General features: G+C 42.6%; 1 protein-coding gene across 2 annotated transcripts; it reads left to right on the top strand.

Annotated features, from left to right (window-relative positions):
• The first annotated feature begins 151 nt into the window (after nt 1–151).
• Nucleotides 152–23696, top strand: cstpp1 (centriolar satellite-associated tubulin polyglutamylase complex regulator 1). Of its 2 annotated transcripts, XM_067235157.1 has the most exons (9): nt 152–315; nt 1100–1202; nt 19483–19613; nt 19859–19943; nt 20038–20123; nt 20549–20744; nt 20984–21093; nt 22905–22968; nt 23095–23696. In XM_067235157.1, exons 1-9 carry the CDS (start codon nt 261–263, stop codon nt 23258–23260), a joined length of 996 nt encoding a protein of 331 aa, XP_067091258.1. In that variant the 5' UTR covers nt 152–260; the 3' UTR covers nt 23261–23696. The 2 variants fall into 2 exon arrangements, with proteins under 2 accessions (XP_067091258.1, XP_067091259.1); XM_067235158.1 differs by lacking the exon at nt 22905–22968 and having other exon boundaries at nt 23095–23268.
• Nucleotides 23697–23803: the final 107 nt, after the last annotated feature.

Raw genomic sequence — 23803 nt, 5'->3', positions numbered from 1 at the left:
AACGTGCTGGTGGTGCTGTTGTTGTTTATTTTGCGTCTTCTCCAGTAAAGGGAAACCCCGCCCGCATAGGATACGCTGGTTTCCAAAACAGGGTTACCCGTACGAGTTGTCAGCATCTACTGTAACCATGGAAGCTTAATGTGAAGTCGACTGCAAAATGGTAGCTAGCTCTAGCTAGAGCTAGGTACTATAGAATTGAAGTAACACCAGATAGCTAGCTAGCTCCAGAAACGTATGATTTTGAAAATACCTATACTAATATGTGCACGAAAATGAATCGATTCAATCCGGCTCTTTCAGTGGACGAATACCTTGGTAAGTGTGTACTAGACCAGATGTTCGTATGGTGTTGCTATGATGAGTTAATGCTAGTTTACTGTACTAACGTTAGTACTGTACTTCTAGGTAGCACTAGACTAGCTGCAGAAAGAGCCAAAGTATAAAGCTACAAGCGGAATATATTTAGCCTAGGCACAAATGCAAGCTTAACCAGCCAGTCAGTCAATTTAAGCCTCGAAGCAGCTCCGCTGTATGGAAGTTTATTAGACTCTTTATTCAAATGGAAATGCATTTGTCAAATGGCAATTCAATGCGCAAAGTGGCAATGGAATCCGCAAGTCAAATGCAAAACAAGTTGTCAAATGGCAATTCAATGTGCAAATTACAATGCAATCCGCAATTCAGTTTGTATTATTTTGAATAATGAAAATGCATTTGTCAAATGGCAATTGCAATTTGCATATTTAATTGCCATTTGACAAATACATTTTCATTTGAATAAAGAGTCGAAAAAATCTTGTCAATATGAAATGCAATACAATAAGCGTTCATTCAAATTTGTATTCAAAATAATACAAACTGAATTGCGGATTGCATTGTCATTTGCACATTGAATTTCCATTTGACAACTGCTTTTCCATTTGAATTGCGGATTGCATTGCCACTTTGCGCATTCAATTGCCATTTGACAAATGCATTTCTATTTGAATAATAAACTAACGCTGTGCTTGAGTTTCAACGTTATTTTTTAAACCTTGTGGTTCGCCCATATACCTTCCCCGCCTTTAACCTCTTCATCTTTCCAATTCCATCCATGCAGGCGAGACGAATGTGCTTTTCTACCTAAATGATGCAGTGACTCAACTACTGGAACACAAGGAAGAATACATCCAGTTTGGCGTGGTTCGGTACTTTGCTGAGTAGTAAGTCAGCTTTAGGATTTTGCTGAAGTACAGTTGCCACAGCAAGGCATTAGGTGAATTAATATGGGGCAGTTAACTAGCAAGTGCAGCAAACCATACAAAGAACCAAATTGCAACCAAGACTGGGGCCTTATGTATAAACGTTGCGTACGGACGAAAAGCTTGCTTACGCTGGTTTTCATGCACACGGTGTGATGTATAAAAATCCACTTTAAGTGAGAATGTGCGGGCCGTCACGGAAACTTTTCAGCAGACGTGAGAATGTGCGGCAAGGCCGTAGCCATGGAGTCAACCAATTCCGTAATCATAATACATATTGGGGGGGACACTGTACATCCCCCCCAATATTCAAATCTGGTCAAAATGTCCCCACCGAACAGCGTGCGTGGTTGACTGTTCAACGTCATATTTTTCTATTTTGCAACCCGTGTTGACAAACGCAAAATAGGACCGTAATATCGTTGTCACTTTAGTAAGTCGAACACACATTTAAGTATAACGGCTTGTTTTTGGTTGGTTCTTTTTTTTTTTTGAATAATGAAATAACCATATAACACAAATGGTATAACGGGCCATTAATCGTTGTTTTGATTATTCCATATCCTTTATGCTGATATCTGCAAAAGATGAAAAATAGGCTCGTAATATCGATTTGACCATTTCGGAAGTCAGAACCAGATGATGGGGAAATGCGTGGTTTCCGTTGTTTTGTTTTATTTTGGAATAACGGAATAACCATATAACACAAATGGTATTACGAGCCATTTACTCGTTTGTTTGATTATTCCATATCCTTTATGCTGGTATCTGCAAAAAATGAAAAATAGCCTCGTAATATCGTTTTGTCCATTTTGGATGTCAGAACCAGATTATGGGAAAGGCTTGGTTTCCATTGTTTTGTTTCATTTTGGAATTACGGAATATCCATATAACACAAACGGTATAACGAGCCATTTACTCATTTGTTTGATCGGCCGTATTATGCATACTGGCACAAGTGAAAAAGAGAGAGAGGGGGAGAAATGTGAAACTATTGGGGGTGTTATTACTTGCGAACAGCAGAGGGCAGCAACGACCCATCCATCCATCATCTTCCGCTTGTCCGGGGGTCGGGTCGCGGGGGCAGCAACCTAAGCAGGGAGGCCCAGACTTTCCTCTCCCCGGCCACTTCCACCAGCTCTTCCTGGGGGACCCCGAGGCGTTCCCAGGCCAGCCGAGAGACATAGTCCCTCCAGCGTGTCCTGGGTCTTCCCCGGGGCCTCTTCCCAGTGGGACGTGCCCAGAACACCTCACCAGGGAGGCGTCAAGGAGGCATCCTTATCAGATGCCCGAGCCACCTCAACTGGCCCCTCTCGACGCGGAGGAGCAGCGGTTCTACTCTGAGCCCCTCCCGGATGACCGAGCTTCTCACCCTATCTCTAAGGGAGAGCCCGGACACCCTGCGGAGAAAACTAATTTCGGCCGCTTGTATTCGCGATCTCGTTCTTTCGGTCACTACCCACAGTTCGTGACCATAGGTGAGGGTAGGAACGTAGATCGACTGGTAAATAGAGAGCTTCGCCTTTCGACTCAGCTCCTTCTTCACCACGACGGACCGATGCAGAGCCCGCATCACTGCGGACGCCGCACCGATCTGCCTGTCGATCTTGCGCTCCATCCTTCCCTCACTCGTGAACAAGACCCCGAGATACTTGAACTCCTCCGCTTGGGACAAGATCTCCTCCCCGACCCGGAGATTGCACTCCACCTTTTTCCGGTCGATAACCATGGCCTCAGATTTGGAGGTGCTGATTCCCATCCCAGCCGCTTCGCATTCGGTTGCGAACCGCTCCAGTGAGAGCTGGAGGTAACGGCCCGATGAAGCCAACAGGACCACATCATCCGCAAAAAGCAGCGACCCGATCCTGAGGTCACCGAACCGGACCCCCTCAACGCCCTGGCTGCGCCTAGAAATTCTGTCCAGCAGCAACGAATAGCTTTTAAAAAAATGTTCCTGTGATCTGCAGGCCTACAATCTTGACGACCTGGCAGCAGGTTCTTTAGTAGAAGACACACACACCAAACTGAAGGCACATGTTGACCGCGTTTGCTAGTTGCTACTTAGTTAATAAATCTTTGATGAACCCAAGTTTCTTTAATATATATTAAGTTTCTTTAATATATATTAGAAACATTACAAGATGGGCTCCAGTGTGTGTTCAAACAAGGCCAAAAGTGCCAGACGGTATCAATCACACCCGTGCAAGTAACACTCCACGCCCCAACCCTCCCTCCCCCCACCTAAATGACGCTTTCAGTTCTGTTGTACGTCTTAATGAAGTGCATTGAGGCAATCATAGTAAGAAAGTTGAGGTCATGTGGGCTACCTTTGCAGTTTACATAGACACATAACTGACAGAGGCACTGTTGTGGATACTTTTTTCAAAGTTCTGATCATATTCCAAATTCAACTTCTTCAAAGTCCAAAAACAGCACGGAGCAGCAACAAGAGGGTTCCCAGGAAAATCTGATTTCCCTTTTGTCTGTGCTTCACCTTTTATATCCAACAAATTACACCGCTGAACTTTTAAAACAGATCTATTGGCCTACTACAATTGTAAATATCCTATGACTTCTGCTCCAATTGGGCCTTGATGCAATGCCATCGAATAGTTTCTGCTGTTTCTGCCACGTTTTTGGGGACTAACCAGGGACCAAACCAGTAACTTGTGCCCAGTTCCTCTATTCTGCCCTACTACATGTGTTTTCCAACACCAGTTGCAATCAACCCTGGGTTATAGCCCTTCACCATTGCATGGTGCCATTCATTCTTCACAGGTCACACCCATCAAGTCAAAGTGAATAGTAACTGGTCCAACTCCATGTCCAAGCCCATGGTATCTGTGGAGGAATACAGTCATCACACTTGTCAAACCCTCCCCACACAAGTCCAATGACTTAATAACTTTCGTGTAGGCCCATACTATAGCAGTTTGCAGACATACAACAGAGATGAGACTCAAGAGAGTGAATTAGAGATAATGGTAATGGGAGGGTGTTGCACTTTTCTGCTTCTCTTTTCTGTGTTCAAACAAGGCCAAAAGTGGCAGACGGTATCAGTTGAAAAAGACAATCACACCCGTACAAGAAACCTTCCCCAACCCTCCCTCCCCCCACCTAAATTACTGCTTTCAGCTCTGTTGTACGTTTTAATGAAGTGCATTGAGGCAATCATAGTGAGCAAGTTGAGGTCATGTGTGCTACCTTTGCAGTTTACATAGACACACAACTGACACTGTTGTGGATACTTTTCTGTTCTGATCATATTCTATGTCCAAATTCAACTTCTTCAAAATCCCAAAACAGCACGGAACAGCAACGAGAGGGTTCCCCGGAAAATCTGATTTCCTTTGTCTGTCACCCCTGAACTTTAATGAAGTGCATCGAGGCAATCATTGAGCAAATCTTCCCTTTTTATTTATAAAAAAAACATATTATTTTCTCATGTAACTTTTATTCAGTTTGGATTAAATGTAGAGTTAACTTGACCCAAAACATTATATTTAAATCTATTCAATTTTGCAAAAGGCCATTGTAGGGACAATACAATTGTTGTATTACATCCATCCTTACATCCATCAATGTACAACACGTTTTAGCCTACATCAATGCATTCATACCCTGTGACACACAATTTAAAAATGTCCTTTGAAAGAAAATTTTGGTTCTGCTTGTGACGATTTGTATATCAGCCTACACTTCTGTGCTTAAAGTTAGTATACTAGCTTTAGGGGGGGGGGGAGGTTCTGTTAGAGGGGCCAGTTACATTAACCCTCGTGCTGCCTTCGGGTCACATGACCCAAAGGTTCATAACGAACCATCGTTGTGTTTACCCAATTTTACCCAATACAAAAACAAATAAAAATAATTTTCTTTAAACATTCGCAATGTGGGGGGTCTGAGACAGCCCAACGGTTAAAAGAAAATGCTTAACTTTGTTTTTGTATGCGGTAAAGTTGTCGCAATACGACGGTGGGTCACAATGACTGAAGTGTCAGAATGACCCGAAGATAACACAAGGGTTAAACATTATTGTTGTCATATAGTTTTCTTCACTGCAATTCAGGCATTAACAGGCAAAAGCAGTGGCACCCCCAGAAATGTTTTATAGGAGTGGCCAGATGGGGCCACTGAAATCCTGGGGTGGCTTTCCAAAATCACAAGCCATAACTGAATTTCAGCAATTGTATTATGCTGTTGTAGTATATATAGGTTAGTTGAAAACAGCAGCGGACTGGGGAAGGGTGACAGGATCTGAGTGTGGAGATACGTGGATTTATATGCCGGAATGTTTTATATACAGTACACAGTCATCTTTTGTGCAGGATACTGCAGCCTTACACCCCCACCCGCCACCTACGGTCTTCTTCAGACAACCGCCTGGTGGTCCCACCGCTCAAGACCGCCCGGTCCCAACACAAGCTCTTCTCCTGTCTGGCCCCCCAGTGGTGGAATCAACTCCCCACCTCCATCAGAGACACTGACTGTCTCTCCACCTTCAAGAAAAGGCTCAAGACGCACTTGTTCCGGGAGTACAACGGTACTTAGGAACGGTTCGCTTGACCCAATGTTAGTTTCCTCAAGGATCACAATGACTCTTGCTTAGAGACTTGTTGCTCTTGTGGTTAGTGGTAACTGATTTAAAATTTTGTTCTCGCTGTGATATATTGTTTTATTACTGTTGCTTGCTTTTTTACACAGGTACACTTGCACTTATAGCTGTTCATGTTGTTTAATTGTAACTTGTTTAACTACATGCTCTTATGGTTCTTCCCTTTGGCACTTACTTTGGTTGTTCACAATGTGTGCTTCATGTTTTTGGCTACTCGCGATGTTTTTTGGCTATCTTGTTGTTATGATCAGTGACCTATGCACTTTGTAAAGCTCTCTCTTGGAAGTCGCTTTGGATAAAGCGTCTGCTAAATGAATAAATGTAAATGTAATAGAATATAGAGATTTGTTTAAACAATTGGAAAGCGTGAGAAGGTAAAGAAGTGAGTGGAGAAAAGAGAAGCAGAAAAGTGCAACACCCTCCCATTACCATTATCTCTAATTCACTCTCTTGAGTCTCATCTGTGTTGTATGTCTGCAAACTGCTATAGTATGGGCCTACACGAAAGTTATTAAGTCATTGGACTTGTGTGGGGAGGGTTTGACAAGTGTGATGACTGTATTCCTCCAAAGATACCATGGGCTTGGACATGGAGTTGGACCAGTTACTATTCACTTTGACTTGATGGGTGTGACCTGTGAAGAATGAATGGCACCATGCAATGGTAAAGGGCTATAACCCAGGGTTGATTGCAACTGGTGTTGGAAAACACATGTAGTAGGGCAGAATAGAGGAACTGGGCACAAGTTACTGGTTTGGTCCCTGGTTAGTCCCCAAAAACGTGGCAGAAACAGCAGAAACTATTCGATGGCATTGCATCAAGGCCCAATTGGAGCAGAAGTCATAGGATATTTACAATTGTAGTAGGCCAATAGATCTGTTTTAAAAGTTCAGCGGTGTAATTTGTTGGATATAAAAGGTGAAGCACAGACAAAAGGGAAATCAGATTTTCCTGGGAACCCTCTTGGTGCTGCTCCGTGCTGTTTTTGGACTTTGAAGAAGTTGAATTTGGAATATGATCAGAACTTTGAAAAAAGTATCCACAACAGTGCCTCTGTCAGTTGTGTGTCTATGTAAACTGCAAAGGTAGCCCACATGACCTCAACTTTCTTACTATGATTGCCTCAATGCACTTCATTAAGACGTACAACAGAACTGAAAGCGTCATTTAGGTGGGGGGAGGGAGGGTTGGGGCGTGGAGTGTTACTTGCACGGGTGTGATTGATACCGTCTGGCACTTTTGGCCTTGTTTGAACACACACTGGAGCCCGTCTTGTAATGTTTCTAATATATATTAAAGAAACTTAATATATATTAAAGAAACTTGGGTTCATCAAAGATTTATTAACTAAGTAGCAACTAGCAAACGCGGTCAACATGTGCCTTCAGTTTGGTGTGTGTGTCTTCTACTAAAGAACCTGCTGCCATGTCGTCAAGATTGTAGGCCTGCAGATCACAGGAACATTTTTTTAAAAGCTATTCGTTGCTGCTGGACAGAATTTCTAGGCGCAGCCAGGGCGTTGAGGGGGTCCGGTTCGGTGACCTCAGGATCGGGTCGCTGCTTTTTGCGGATGATGTGGTCCTGTTGGCTTCATCGGGCCGTTACCTCCAGCTCTCACTGGAGCGGTTCGCAACCGAATGCGAAGCGGCTGGGATGGGAATCAGCACCTCCAAATCTGAGGCCATGGTTATCGACCGGAAAAAGGTGGAGTGCAATCTCCGGGTCGGGGAGGAGATCTTGTCCCAAGCGGAGGAGTTCAAGTATCTCGGGGTCTTGTTCACGAGTGAGGGAAGGATGGAGCGCAAGATCGACAGGCAGATCGGTGCGGCGTCCGCAGTGATGCGGGCTCTGCATCGGTCCGTCATGGTGAAGAAGGAGCTGAGTCGAAAGGCGAAGCTCTCTATTTACCAGTCGATCTACGTTCCTACCCTCACCTATGGTCACGAACTGTGGGTAGTGACCGAAAGAACGAGATCGCGAATACAAGCGGCCGAAATGAGTTTTCTCCGCAGGGTGTCCGGGCTCTCCCTTAGAGATCGGGTGAGAAGCTCGGTCATCCGGGAGGGGCTCAGAGTAGAACCGCTGCTCCTCCGCGTCGAGAGGGGCCAGTTGAGGTGGCTCGGGCATCTGATAAGGATGCCTCCTGGACGCCTCCCTGGTGAGGTGTTCTGGGCACGTCCCACTGGGAAGAGGCCCCGGGGAAGACCCAGGACACGTTGGAGGGACTATGTCTCACGGCTGGCCTGGGAACGCCTCGGGGTCCCCCAGGAAGAGCTGGTGGAAGTGGCCGGGGAGAGGAAAGTCTGGGCCTCCCTGCTTAGGTTGCTGCCCCCGCGACCCTACCCCCGGACAAGCGGAAGATGATGGATGGATGGATGGGTTTTTCAAACCTTTGTGCCTTCAAGATGACATCATACTGAAGTACCATACGCAATTTCACCTTGATATGTCAATATATGATTGAATTCAATTGAATTGCTCCACAGCGCGCGTGCTCCAAATTCTCAGACTCATCCTGCCTCTTGACACTAGGGTGACCACCTGTCGCGCTTTGCCTTGTGTCGCACAGCATTTTCACCCCTTGTCCCGCACGTCCCATATTGAAAATGCTGTGCGATACAGCGCAAAGCGGGACAGGTGGTCACCCTACTTGACACACGCGCGAGCTTGGCGAGACGCACACACATCCTTTCTGGAAATTGTGTGCTGACCAAGTTTCATTTCGCTTCCAATCGCAGCTCTCCTTTACGAATATAAATAATTTTTTGGCGGCCATTGTTGTTTTCAACTGGAATCGCTTGATGTGTTGGAGGCAGCCACGTTCGGTAAGTCCTATTTTTACACATTTTAAGATAGAATAAATGATTGGGTTCGTGAAAGTACACCACTCTTGAATTATGGTGAAGGTTTTAGCACTTGGAGACCTTTAGATCGTGAGTCTAAAGTGACGGAAAACCGAACTCGAAAAGTATCTACTGTAGCTCTAGCTTTTTTCCTCGTGTGTTTTTAATTAGTGAATCATTTTGCATCTCGGCGAATTGTTCATCAAAAAGGTCGAAGAGGGCAGCCTTTAGGAGAAAAGCAATTCCCCACAGATCTGTCGGCTCAGAATTTTGATTTGGGGCGTGAAAGTCTTTGTAATAAGCCTATGCGCCAGGGAAACCGCATAGGCTTAGGCGGCAGCCATGTTTTGGTCGCGTCATGTTCATAAGTTCACCATTTTACAGTTAGGTCTACACAAAAAAGGTCGAGGAGGGCAGCCTTTAGGAGATGTGGGAATTGTAGGGATGGGCAAACGATGCCTTGTGAAGCTTTGGTGGTTTCTTCCGGATTGTGCCGAACCAAAGAGCCGAACTATTGGCGCATTGAAATTGGAGAGCACAGTGACATCTAGTGGTCAGATAAAATTATAGCAACCGTTTAAACTAACTGAATGAGATGTACCAGTAGTTTCTGACGGTACTTCGCCTGTTAATTGGGTGTGCTCAAGCCTTCGGCGAGAGCACAACCTTTGTTCTCTCACATATATATTATTATTATTATTTTTATTTCTTTTTGCCCCCCTAAAACTCAGTAAATACTTGGCCTACATAGACAACGTAGGTGTCAAAAGTTTCGTCTTGGTAGCGATTGAGTTGCTTCTATTGGAATTTACGTTCCGTTGCATGGTTTAAGCTTAAATTAAGTTTTTGTGGCGAAAAGTGAAGCTAACGGTGGCTAATTTGCTAGCCACAGTCACTGACGTTACTAACGTCACTGCGTCACTAACGTCACGAAAACACGCGTGACTACCTTTGCCAGAACATTCGTTTAGCATCTGTTAACTTGGGGGATAGCTAGGCTAACTATAGCTTTACTGCAAGGCAGCTGCAGAAACGCCACAAGAAAAGAGGCCAGGGTGATAACTATTTACTCATTTTACTTTGTGATATGACACACAATTGTGATGTGTAATGTACAATATAAGCTGATATTATTAAGGAAGTACATCTACTTTCGGAAACAGTAGTCTACTATTTCACTGAAGTATTAGCATCATGACATTAGCCTGTGTTTCCCGGGCAACACATACTACAGTGGTCTATGATGTAGCGTTATCTGTTTTCAATCGTTCAAATAAACATTCCTCACATATACATTTTCGTTGTAGGATTTATTCTGACATTAGAAACCGATTTGTTGGTGAAATTACCATTACCTGTGGTTTCAAACCAGTGTAGCTCACTGCAACGCTGTAGCTTACGCGAGACACACTACAAAAACATCTAGCTACAGTACACAGCTGTTTAGGAAGTCAAACGGCGACAGAAAATGTTCGGCACTCCCCTTACTTAAATCAAAAGTCTATCTAACTACTAACCTGAACTTCATTGCCACAGCCTAAACGTTGTCAATCTGTTCATGAAAATAATTAATTTCAGCCTAAACCGTACAACGGAACGTTAAATCCAATTCAACCAACGCAATCGCTACCAAGACGAACACAGCAGTAGCCTAGTACTGTACCGTAGTAGTACAATTTACCGGGGCAGCTTCTCAACACAGGGCTATATCGCATTTTGCGTTGTTACTGACAATGATCGCTACCAGTGAGCTTTTTATGAATGAGCAATTTTCCACTAAATAAATGTCAAGCTTATTTACGTTTTGGGGGGCATATTTTCAGTTAGCAGATGGTACCGTTTGAATTGCGATTCCATCTTCTACTGCCGGGTAACGTCGTAGAATAATCTTCAAAGGGGTTGTTTATTCATGAATGAATGCAATATGAGTAGGCTAAATGCCTGAAAATATCATGAGAAGAGAAAAACTTAAAATGACGTTTAAATCATAGAGATTAGGTCAATTTTTACACCGGTCTGCAATAATGTCACGAAAACACGCGTGACTACCTTTGGCAGAACATTCGTTTGGCATCTGTTAACTTGGGGGATAGCTAGGCTAACTATAGCTTTACTGCAAGGCAGCTGCAGAAACGCCACAAGAAAAGAGGCCAGGGTGATAAATATTTACTCATTTTACTTTGTGATATGACACACAATTGTGATGTGTAATGTACAATATAAGCTGATATTATTAAGGAAGTACATCTACTTTCGGAAACAGTAGTCTACTATTTCACTGACATATTAGCATCATGACATTAGCCTGTGTTGCCCGGGCAACACATACTACAGTGGTCTATGATGTATCTGTTTTCAATCGTTAAAATAAACATTCCTCACATATACATTTTCGTTGTAGGATTTATTCTGACATTAGTAAACGATTTGTTGGTGAAATTACCATTACCTGTGGTTTCAAACCAGTGTAGCTCACTGCAACGCTGTAGCCTACTGTACCCGAGACACTAGTGTGAGTAGCTAACAACAACTCCTCAGCTGTTTAAGTCAAACGGCAACAGAACATGTTCGGCACTCCCCTTACTCAAAAGTCTTTCAGTAGGGAAACTATCTGACTACTAACCTGAACTTCATTGCCACAGCCTAAACTTTGTCAATCTGTTCATGAAAATAATTAATTTCAGCCTAAACCGTACAACGGAACGTTTAATCGAATTCAACCAACGCAATCGCTATTAAGACGAACACAGCAGTAGTCTACTAGTAGTACTGTACTGTAGTAGTAGAATTTACCGGGGCAGCTTCTCCACACAGGGCTATATCGCATTTTGAGTTGTTACTGACAATGATCGCTACCAGTGAGCTTTTTATGAATGAGCTATTTTCCACTAAATAAATGTCAAGCTTATTTACGTTTTTGGGGGCATATTTTCAGTTAGCAGATGGTACTGTTTGAATCGCGATTCTATCTTCTGCCGGTAAAGTCGTAGAATAATCTTCAAAGGGGGTTCTTTATTAATGAATGAATGCAATATGAGTAGGCTAAATGCCTGAAAATATCACGAGAAGGGACAACTTAAAAGGACGTTTAAGTCATAGAGATTAGGTCCATTTGTACACCGGTCTGCCAAATGTATTCGTTTTGATTCAGCCTGTCAGCTGCCTCTTGCAGGGGAAATGAGAAGACGTCATATTTCATTCTACACTTCACTCGTATTTTGAGTTGTAAATGAGCAGCAAAAAAAAGATGCTTTTAAATCTATGTAATCTTTATAAATAATAAGTAGGCCCGATGCATTTTTATATAAAATATACAGACCCCTGTGCAACCGACGCAAGCAAGCACACCCTACAATTTCCCCAGAAATTGTATCCTCTCTAGTTATTCAATGTCGTTCATTTTTGTAAGGCTACGTGATGGTCTAATATTCGTGTTCATTCATTAAAACCATACATCAGGTGGCTGAGCGGTGAGGGAATCGGGCTAGTAATCCGAAGGTTGCCAGTTCGATTCCCGGTCATGCCAACTGACGTTGTGTCCTTGGGCAAGGCACTTCACCCTACTTGCCTCGGGGGAATGTCCCTGTACTTACTGTAAGTCGCTCTGGATAAGAGCGTCTGCTAAATGACTAAATGTAAATGTAAGTGCGCCACAACTTTGAACCAGTTCGTGAGGTCTGAAGCATTGAACGTCATCAATCACGTGACATCGTAATTTGACACAAGCTCCAAACCACTTTTTCGAAACTGTGCGTATTGGTTTTGCGACACAAGCATCGATGCATCAGTGCCAGACGTCCCATCCCTAGGGAATTGTGCTTTCAGCCAGATGCTCCGATTATTTTGGTGATTTATGGACTTGCAATTGGAGTGATACTGCGTCCCGGGGGTACATTGTTTTGACGTTAGCCTCAGTCAGACTCGGCTCGCCCACTTGCAGTGTAAACCATTTTGTATTTCACTCAATTCTACTCCAAAAACGTCAGGGAGGCCAGCTAAAGATAGCCAGTATATCTGATTTTTTCAAGGCGAGCCTGTTTCATTCGTCATATACCCTGAGAAAGCGACCTAGCCAGGCTAGTTTTGCCAATTTCAGTAAGTCAGGCTATTTAAAGGTCTCTGATAGTCAGAATCACTGTTTACAGGCAAAGATCGAGCTGGGCCCCGTTCGTCGTAAGGGTTGAAGCTAAATTAATCAATTGTCCCTTTAGCCCGTTAACATTAGCGAGATGAGTGAGAACAGCAAATATCGGTTCGTCAATGGCTGATCCGCATCCAAATCATGTGGTTAATTTCAATCAGGCTAAACTTATCAGGGAAATTGCACGTGCACGTCCTACTTCAAAAGGCAGGAAAGGTCGATCACCAAAACCGTGATTTTCTAACGGTATGATGGCGGAAAAGACGAAAGAGAGAGCGGTGATAGGCTATTCTCGCCATCCGAGCAAACTATTATAATGAGTCTCTACGAAGACAATAAGCATATTATCATGGCTAAGTCAAACACCGCCGCTGCCAGAGCAAGACAAGCAGCTTGGCAAAAAATTGCCGATAAGCTATAAATTGATTGAATTGCCGGGTCTTTAGAGGACGCATCACAGACTGAGCAACTTGATGTCAAACAATGACTAAAACAGTGGCAGAGCTACTATTAATGTGTATATCTGTGACGGCAGAGTATGCAGCCAAGCTCTCTATGGCTTGTTCTACTCGGTCACGGGCATCAGACTCAGATATATTATTAGATTCTACCTGTTCAGCTAATTGGGTGTGCTCAAGCCTTCGGCGAGAGCACAACCTTTGTTCTCTCACATATATATTATTTTTTTTTATTTTTTTTATTTTTGCCCCCCTAAAACTCAGTCAATATTTGGCCTACATAGACAACGTAGGTGTCAAAAGTTTCGTCTTGGTAGCGATTGAGTTGCTTCTATTGGAATTTACGTTCCGTTGCATGGTTTAAGCGTAAGTTAAGTTTTTGTGGCGAAAAGTGAAGCTAACGGTGGCTAATTTGCTAGCCACAGTCACTGACGTTACTAACGTCACTGCGTCACTAACGTCACAAAAAACACGCGTGACTACCTTTGCCAGAACATTCGTTTAGCATCTGTTAACTTGGGGGATAGCTAAGCTAACTATAGCTTTACTGCAAGGCAGCTGCAGAAACGCCACAAGAGAAGAGGCCAGGGTGATAACTATTTACTCATTTTACTTTGTGATATGACACACAATTGTGATGTGTAATGTACAATATAAGCTGATATTATTAAGGAAGTACATCTACTTTCGGAAACAGTAGTCTACTATTTCACTGAAGTATTAGCATCATGACATTAGCCTGTGTTGCCCGGGCAACACATACTACAGTGGTCTATGATGTAGCGTTATCTGTTTTCAATCGTTAAAATAAACATTCCTCACATATACATTTTCGTTGTAGGATTTATTATCACATTAGAAAACGATTTGTTGGTGAAATTACCATTACCTGTGGTTTCAAACCAGTGTAGCTCACTGCAACGCTGTAGCTTACGCGAGACACACTACAAAAACATCTAGCTACAGTACACAGCTGTTTAGGAAGTCAAACGGCGACAGAAAATGTTCGGCACTCCCCTTACTTAAATCAAAAGTCTATCTAACTACTAACCTGAACTTCATTGCCACAGCCTAAACGTTGTCAATCTGTTCATGAAAATAATTAATTTCAGCCTAAACCGTACAACGGAACGTTAAATCCAATTCAACCAACGCAATCGCTACCAAGACGAACACAGCAGTAGTCTAGTACTGTACCGTAGTAGTACAATTTACCGGGGCAGCTTCTCCACACAGGGCTGTATCGCATTTTTCGTTGTTACTGACCATGATCGCTACCAGTGAGCTTTTTATGAATGAGCAATTTTCCACTAAATAAATGTCAAGCTTATTTACGTTTTGGGGGGCATATTTTCAGTTAGCAGATGGTACCGTTTGAATCGCGATTCCATCTTCTACTGCCGGGTAACGTCGTAGAATAATCTTCAAAGGGGTTGTTTATTCATGAATGAATGCAATATGAGTAGGCTAAATGCCTGAAAATATCATGAAAAGAGAAAAACTTAAAATGACGTTTAAATCATAGAGATTAGGTCAATTTTTACACCGGTCTGCAATAATGTCACGAAAACACGCGTGACTACCTTTGGCAGAACATTCGTTTCGCATCTGTTAACTTGGGGGATAGCTAGGCTAACTATAGCTTTACTGCAAGGCAGCTGCAGAAACGCCACAAGAAAAGAGGCCAGGGTGATAACTATTTACTCATTTTACTTTGTGATATGACACACAATTGTGATGTGTAATGTACAATATAAGCTGATATTATTAAGGAAGTACATCTACTTTCGGAAACGGTAGTCTACTATTTCACTGAAGTATTAGCATCATGACATTAGCCTGTGTTGCCCGGGCAACACATACTACAGTGGTCTATGATGTATCTGTTTTCAATCGTTAAAATAAACATTCCTCACATATACATTTTCGTTATATGATTTATTCTGACATTAGTAAACGATTTGTTGGTGAAATTACCATTACCTGTGGTTTCAAACCAGTGTAGCTCACTGCAACGCTGTAGCCTACCCGAGACACTAGTGTGAGTAGCTAACAAAAACTCCTCAGCTGTTCAAGTCAAACGGTGACAGAACATGTTCGGCACTCCCCTTACTCAAAAGTATTTCAATAGTTGAAACAATCTGACTACTAACCTGAACTTCATTGCCACAGCCTAAACTTTGTCAATCTGTTCATGAAAATAATTAATTTCAGCCTAAACCGTACAACGGAACGTTAAATCGAATTCAACCAACGCAATCGCTACCAAGACGAACACAGCAGTAGTCTAGTACTGTACTGTAGTAGTACAATTTACCGGGGCAGCTTCTCCACACAGGGCTATATCGCATTTTGTGTTGTTACTGACAATGATCGCTACCAGTGAGCTTTTTATGAATGAGCGATTTTCCACTAAATAAATGTCAAGCTTATTTACGTTTTTGGGGGCATATTTTCAGTTAGCAGATGGTACTGTTTGAATCGCGATTCTATCTTCTGCCGGTAAAGTCGTAGAATAATCTTCAAAGGGGGTTCTTTATTAATGAATGAATGCAATATGAGTAGGCTAAATGCCTGAAAATATCACGAGAAGGGACAACTTAAAAGGACGTTTAAGTCATAGAGATTAGGTCAATTTTTACACCGGTCTGCCAAATGTATTCGTTTTGATTCAGCCTGTCAGCTGCCTCTTGCAGGGGAAATGAGAAGACATCATATTTCATTCTACACTTCACTCGTATTTTGAGTTGTAAATGAGCAGCAAAAAAAAGATGCTTTTAAATCTATGTAATCTTTATAAATAATAAGTAGGCCCGATGCATTTTTATATAAAATATACAGACCCCTGTGCAACCGACGCAAGCAAGCACACCCTACAATTTCCCCAGAAATTGTATCCTCTCTAGTTGGGTGTGCTTTGCCTTCGGCAAGGGCACAACCTTTGTTCTCTCACATATATATTATTTTTTTAATTTTGTAAAAAAAAAATTGCCCCCCTAAAACTCAGTCAACATTTGGCTTACATAGACAACGTAGGTGTCAAAAGTTTCGTCTTGGTAGCGATTGAGTTGCTTCTATTGGAATTTACGTTCCGTTGCATGGTTTAAGCTTAAGTTAAGTTTTTGTGGCGAAAAGTGAAGCTAACGGTGGCTAATTTGCTAGCCACAGCCACTGACGTTACTAACGTCACTGCGTCACTAACGTCACGAAAACACGCGTGACTACCGTTAGCAGAACATTCGTTTCGCATCTGTTAACTTGGGGGATAGCTAGGCTAACTATAGCTTTACTGCAAGGCAGCTGCAGAAACGCCACAAGAAAAGAGGCCAGGGTGATAACTATTTACTAATTTTACTTTGTGATATGACACACAATTGTGATGTGTAATGTACAATATAAGCTGATATTATTAAGGAAGTACATCTACTTTCGGAAACAGTAGTCTACTATTTCACTGAAGTATTAGCATCATGACATTAGCCTGTGTTGCCCGGGAAACACATACTACAGTGGTCTATGATGTAGCGTTATCTGTTTTCAATGTTAAAATAAACATTCCTCACATATACATTTTCGTTGTAGGATTTATTCTGACATTAGAAAACGATTTGTTGGTGAAATTACCATTACCTGTGGTTTCAAACCAGTGTAGCTCACTGCAACGCTGTATCTTACGCGAGACACACTACAAAAACATCTACACTACACAGCTGTTTAGGAAGTCAAACGGCGACAGAACATGTTCGGCACTCCCCTTACTTAAATCAAAAGTCTATCTAACTACTAACCTGAACTTCATTGCCACAGCCTAAACGTTGTCAATCTGTTCATGAAAATAATAAATTTCAGCTTAAACTGTACAACGGAATGTTAAATCCAATTCAACCAACGCAATCGCTACCAAGACTAACACAGCAGTAGTCTAGTACTGTACAGTAGTAGTACAATTTACCGGGGCAGATTCTCCACACAGGGCTATATCGCATTTTGCGTTGTTACTGACAATGATCGCTACCAGTGAGCTTTTTATGAATGAGCGATTTTCCACTAAATAAATGTCAAGCTTATTTACGTTTTGGGGGGCATATTTTCAGTTAGCAGATGGTACTGTTTGAATCGCGATTCCATCTTCTACTGCCGGGTAACGTCGTAGAATAATCTTCAAAGGGGTTGTTTATTCATGAATGAATGCAATATGAGTAGGCTATCAAAAACGGACCCCTGTGCAACCGACGCAAGCAAGCACACCCTATAATTTCCCCAGAAATTGTACCCTCTCTAGTTCTAACAGTGTTTGCACAATTTGAGGGAGCGCCATGGTCTGTGATGCGTCCTCTAAAGCAGCGGTCCCCAACCTTTTTTGCGCCACGGACCGCTTTCATGTAAGACATATTTTCACAGACCGGCAGAACGGACTGGGAGGAAAGATAGGTCCTGGACAGCTGCGCTGCTAATGCATGTACATTCTGGGTTTGATGTGATCCTAGTTAGTGACTTCCACACCTAATGCGAGCGCGCGAGAAAAATAGTTTAGCTGATTTGAGCGAAAAATAGTTTTTGGAGTTTTATGTAAAATAAACAGCCGTTTTTTCAATTGACCCATCTTTAAGTTTCTTAGCCTGGTTTTCCATCGTTATATTGTTACTAGCTAGCTTTCGATGTGTCAGTCCCACTGTTGTGTGTGACTATAAGCTACGACAGTGACACCCGAAGTGCGTTCCTTATATCCAGTTCAGGCCTATTCCATAATTTTGTTTGATTGCTGGCACGGCAGAAAATCCCGCTTGATGTTGGAAATGGAAGCAGGGTTTTCAGTGCTTTAGTGGCGATCTCAGGATAGCCTTCATCCAAAACACCGATAGAGTTGTTGTCTCAAACAGGCTTCATTGAGTGGTAACTATCACTTGTCATGTGTCAAGAGGAAGAGACGCGCATGATACCGTGCAATAAAGCCCACAAACTTGCTAAAAAATGAGTAAACACACGTCTTTGCAGAGAGCTGAAGAAGAGCGGCTATTGACGTCACTCTGCTGCGCCGCTCATAATGCTTTTTCGTTCATTTTGCATTTCTGCAAATGCATTTGAATTTGAATTGTGGTCACGATTTTGCAGCCACGTTCTTAAAATGAAAATGCATTTCTGGAAATGCATTTGAATTGTGGTCACGATTTTGCAGCCACGTTCTTGAAAATGAAAATGCATTTCTGGAAATGCATTTGAATTTGAATTGTGGTCACGATTTTGCAGCCACGTTCTTAAAATGAAAATGCATTTCTGGAAATGCATTTTAATTTTCAAATTTTACATTTCAAATTGAATTTTGGTATCTATTTGCTGGGGCATGTTTTGAAAATTAAATCTCAAATGTCTATTTCTTTTTCATTTTAATTAAGTGAAAGATTGAGCACTCTTGAAGAAGAAAATTAAAATGCAAATAGGATGATTGATTACTAATTTCATTTATGAGTCAAATAATGCAGCCACATTCTTAAAATGCTAATGCATTTCTGGAAATGCATTTGCATTTGCATTTTGGTAACGATTTGCTTCCATAATGAGGGGCCGTGAGGGACATTATTCAGAATACCCTCTCACACACAACTGAAAAGCTCTCACACATACTACTGAAATGCTCTCACGCACACTACTGAAAAGCTATACACTCACACACACAACTGAAATGCTCTCACACACACTACTGAAAAGCTATACGCTCACACACACTACTGAAAAGCTCTCATACACACTACCAAAAAGCTCTATGAAATGTTTATTTTTTGCGTTTAGCCATTTTAATTCAGACAAAGAAATGACCTCACGAGCGCATTTATAGTCCATCTGCATATTCATTTATGGGAGGAGGCAAGGGGGGGTCAGTGGCTCGTTCACGTGCGGTCAATCTCACGTTGATTGTGATTTATAAAGGAAAGGTGCACAGGACCTGGCGTACGACCGGTTTTATGCATGTGAATATTTCTGTGCGTAGGTACTTTTAAAGTTTTTGCCGTACTTCTGGTATGAAAGCTGCGCAATGTTTTATACATGAGGCCCCTGGTCTTTCAGAACCCATCCTTGTTTCTTCACTTTGGCAATATAAAAGGGTGTTGAATAACAAAGTTCCAGATTTGCTTTCTTTGCTCTTTCTGTAAGAATGTGAGAATGTGGTTGTGTTTCCTCTGTGCCCAGCTTTAGCAGTGTGAAGAATGGCAACCATGTCCTCTTCAGGGAGTTTAGCTACATCAAGGCCACACCTCATAACAGGGCCTCCTTCATCCGAGTCTTCTGGAGGTGCTACAGGCAGATTGGGAAGAATGGAGGTAGGCCTAATGTCTGTCCGTCAATCCATTTGTCCATATGTCTGTCTGTCTGTCTGTCTGTCTGTCTGTCTGTCTGTCAGTCTGTTCATCCATCTGTCTATCCTCTCTGTGCCTGTGTGGTTCAGCATATGATTATGATTTGTTTGTGCACATGAATGTATGTCTACATGTGTTCATCTTAGTACTAATTTCCATTTTCTGATATTCTATTCTATTATGTACTGGGTGTTTCCCTACTTTCCCAGATCTCCTGGCCATGCTAGAGTATAGTTCCCTGCTGCAGCTCCTCTGTCCAGACTTCCCACTGGAGATGGTTCAGAATGCAGCCAGGTCAGTTGTGGTATTTGTCTTATTAGCTCATGAACACATTAGGATAATTACCGTAGTCATCGCTCATATTCCTTGATATAATCCGTTCTACTAGGATTGTTCTGATGGAAGATGCCATGGACTGCCTGCTGTCCTTTTCCGACTTCCTCTACTCATTCCAACTGCAGTTCTACTTTGAGGGTAAGCCACCATTTCTAGGGATTCTTGCTTGTCCCAAATAAATCCCTTGTCCCTATTTACCTGTGGATATCTAAAGGTATTGAATACATCATTACTGTAGTGGCAAAATTTCATGTCCAAATTCTTGTCGTTAATCCTCACCACTTACTCATGTGTGTAGGTTGAAAGTTTTGTTCTGACGCATATCTGTGGCTAGTTGTGCAAAGTTGAACTACTCACAAGACTCAGATGCCTGACCTTTGATGTCTTTTATTTTCTTCATCTTTAACAGAATCTCCACGCTTGCAGCAGTTATAACACAATATCAAAATAAAATAATAATTGCAAACTTCAATATTATATTATAATTTGGCTCCTACAATTACTATTCACTCCTGAAAGGGAAGATCCACTGATAGATACATACATGTACCTTCCATTTACAGAGTTCCTGGAGAGTGTTTCCATGATCTACCAGGACCTACTGTCAGGCAAAAGCCCCAACACAGTCATCGTTCCCACCTCCACCTCAGTGGAGCAGCTCCACCCGGTGGCGGCTGAGGAGGACGACACCCAGGAGGGGGTGGACTCCTGTCTGTTTGGGGATTGCATAGAGGGCCTCTGTGAGAGGTTCAAACACAGGTAACAACAGTGTAATATTTGTAAGGTTTTTCACCCCCGTCACAGACACTAGCCCAACTCACTATACCTGTATGGTAATCGAAGGGGTATAGACACATGGTAGCTTTGTGACCAACTGGCTCTAACTCCAATGCTGTTAGTGTTACTCCCACCCCTGATAGGTTGGGACTGGTAGGTGACTAGTGTTGGGTGTGTAACCAAAGAGTCTTGAGTTGTGGAACTTGTGTGCTCCTGTCCAGCTACCCCTCCACCCCAGCCATCAGAGAGGTCCTGGAGCAGAGCCAGAAAGTCTCATTCTACAGCTTCCTCATGGCTCTGGCAAGGCATGAAGGCATCAACCAGGATATTGGTAAGACATCATACATACTATAGCTAGATATTTACTGAGTGTCTGATGTTTATCAATCTTATGACTAAGCCATGTTTGGGGTGTGAAACTTGTCTTATATTTGTCATAAGCTGCGTTTCCAGTACAGGAATATTTCTCCCTAACTGAGGGTGCAAAAATCAGTAACCAAATAAGAAGTACTTCCCAAAATACAGGATACTCCCCACTTTTGCTGGTGAGGCTTGCAGAACTGAACATTTATGATTGGTTGAGTGCTTGCAGTAGCATTACATTTTTTAAACACATTTTCAAGCTCCAATTTAACATTCTGCGGCCGCACATTTGAACAACATGGAGAACAGAAGAACATGCGATAGATCAACAAAGTCTGAAACAGTGCTGAGAGAAGCTAAAGCAAGCTTTAGCTAAAGCAAGATTATAAGAAAGTCAAGGACTACACAAATAGAAGTGGCTCTGGCTGGTGGACCAACTGGTGGTTTGACTTCTTTGATACAGTGAGATGCGTACAATAGCGTACTCATTTACCTAATCTTCTGAGGAAAGTTCTTGTGGTAGAAATACGACTAACAATGGGCTGAAGGAACCTTCTAGTTCCTTTAAAAGTATTTCTGAGGAGGACAAGTTCTGGGGCTTCATGTATAAACGTTGCGTACGCACAAAAAGCTTGCGTATGCCGGTTTTCACGCACATGGTGTGATGTATAAAGATTTACTTGACTTGAGAATGTGCGGGCCGTCACGGAAACTTTTGAGCAGACGTGAGAATGTGCGGACCGTCCGCAAAGTCTTGTCTGACTCTGCGAATTCTAACTGAAAAGTGCCGAAACTCACCAAACATTACAAAATAAAGTTTCCACGACTACGTTTATGACGTTGACTATTCAAAAAACATAAAAATAAAAGTTTGATCATTAATGTGGATGATCACATCAAAATGCCAAAACGGGAAATGCTATATAGCCTTCTGTTTAATCCGCCACCACTTAATAACTTCTGTTAAACTTGAGGGTGTCAAAGAACGACAAAATCACTCAGGAAATGCATGTCACGCTAACCCTATAGCTGCCATGCTGTTACGATGCGCCACCACTCGTTTCTTCATTTAAAGTTTTACATCGGACCATTTCTTCTTAATTTCTGCCATGGTCTGGTTCTCTGAACCCTCATCATTTATGGCCCTATAATAATAATAATGATTTTATTTGTAATGCACTTTATATTTAGCTAAATCTCAAAGTGCTACAGGTTAAAAACAAGAAAGGGCGCAAATAGTGACAGTTTTCTACTCCGCCGACTTTCTTTTGTCCGTAAAACCTGATGGCAGGCCGACAAACAAGACACATTTTCTCGCCTCCACCTCTGTTGTCAGAACCTTGAGCTCACTGTCTATTAAATAACGTTCATTTTCGGTGCGGCGTTTATTCGAGGGCGGCGTTTATTCGAAGAAATACGGTAATTCAGACAAAGAAATGACCTCAGGAGCGAATTTATAGTCCGTCTGCATATTAATTTATGGGAGGAGGCGAGGCGGGGTCAGTGGGTCGTTCACGTGCGGTCAATCTCACGTTGATTGTGATTTATAAAGGAAAGGTGCGCAGGACCTGGCGTACAACCGGTTTTATACATGTGAATATTTCTGTGCGTAGGTACTTTTTGAGTTTTGGCCGTACGCCATCTTCTGGTATGAAAGGTGCGCAATCCTTTATACATGAGGCCCCTGGTGAGTTGAGGTGGAAAGGCGGCTTTAGTGGATGTGAGATGTTTTTATCATACTATTCAGTGTTGATAATTAGACCTGATGTTTTTACCCAGGCGCTCTGCCCAACAAGGCTGAGCTGCTCATTGACCCAGAAATGGACCAGGAGGTGGAGAAGCTGTGAGTCTTCTGGGACGCAGCATGCTCTAGTCCTCTATCTACCCAGACATGTTATACTGGATTGTATTTATAGAGGGGTTTTCCAGAGGCAATTTACAAAGTAATTTACTAGCCCTAACCCTCCAGGATCTCCCAGGTCGCCATCAGCCCCACGTCCAACAGCAGCAGCAGTGCTCCGGGGCTGAAGGAGCCCCCCAGGAAGGCTTCCCCTCGCAAGTCCCTGCACCACCGCAAGAGGATTGAGATGGAGAGCGATGGCTCCACAGAGGAGACTGACTCCTCAGAGAACTGACCCCCGACTCCCTCAACCCTGGACCTCCTCCGCCTTTGACCTTGTCCCACCTCTGACCTCTACCAATCCCTGTCCCCACCCCTGACCTGCTGTACCTTAGACCCCTCTGCTGAACCCTAACTTCTAACCTAGACCTATAGACCAAGAGCGTGCTAAGTCACACACTCACTGGGTATTTTGCTGTGGCCTACAGTCACACAAATCATCTGTAGAGCATGACTACTGTCTGGAGCTGGTAATGTATCCTGTAGAGAGAAACCAGATAAAAACTCTCCACATCTTCATCATAGGGATATTATACAAGTATACTCAAGTGTTTACACACATATATTAATGTAAATAAAAATGCAGTTAATGTGATTGTAAATAAGAATATTAGCTATCTTATTCCAGCTGTCTGTGTGTTCCAGTGTTATGCAAAACAATGTTCCTATAAAATCCTATCCAAATTAAATATGTATCAATTGATCTGATATGTGACCATCAATGAAAGTGATTACAGCTGACTGTTGGGATTGCAGCCAACATTGATGGAGGGGAGAC

This window comes from Osmerus mordax, chromosome 4, assembly GCF_038355195.1.
Source record: "Osmerus mordax isolate fOsmMor3 chromosome 4, fOsmMor3.pri, whole genome shotgun sequence".
In the NCBI taxonomy this organism is placed as follows: Eukaryota; Metazoa; Chordata; class Actinopteri; order Osmeriformes; family Osmeridae; genus Osmerus; species Osmerus mordax.
The sequence above is the reverse complement of the archived record's forward strand: the minus strand, read 5'-3'. Positions and strand labels throughout refer to the sequence as shown.

Excerpts from the sequence above, each read along its gene's own strand:
- cstpp1 (XM_067235157.1), top strand. The coding sequence starts at position 261 with ATGTGCACGAAAATGAATCGATTCAATCCGGCTCTTTCAGTGGACGAA. Across the intron at positions 1,203-19,482 it reads GTTCGGTACTTTGCTGAGTA|CTTTAGCAGTGTGAAGAATG; the intron begins GTAAGTCAGCTT and ends CTCTGTGCCCAG. Across the intron at positions 19,614-19,858 it reads GCAGATTGGGAAGAATGGAG|ATCTCCTGGCCATGCTAGAG; the intron begins GTAGGCCTAATG and ends CTACTTTCCCAG.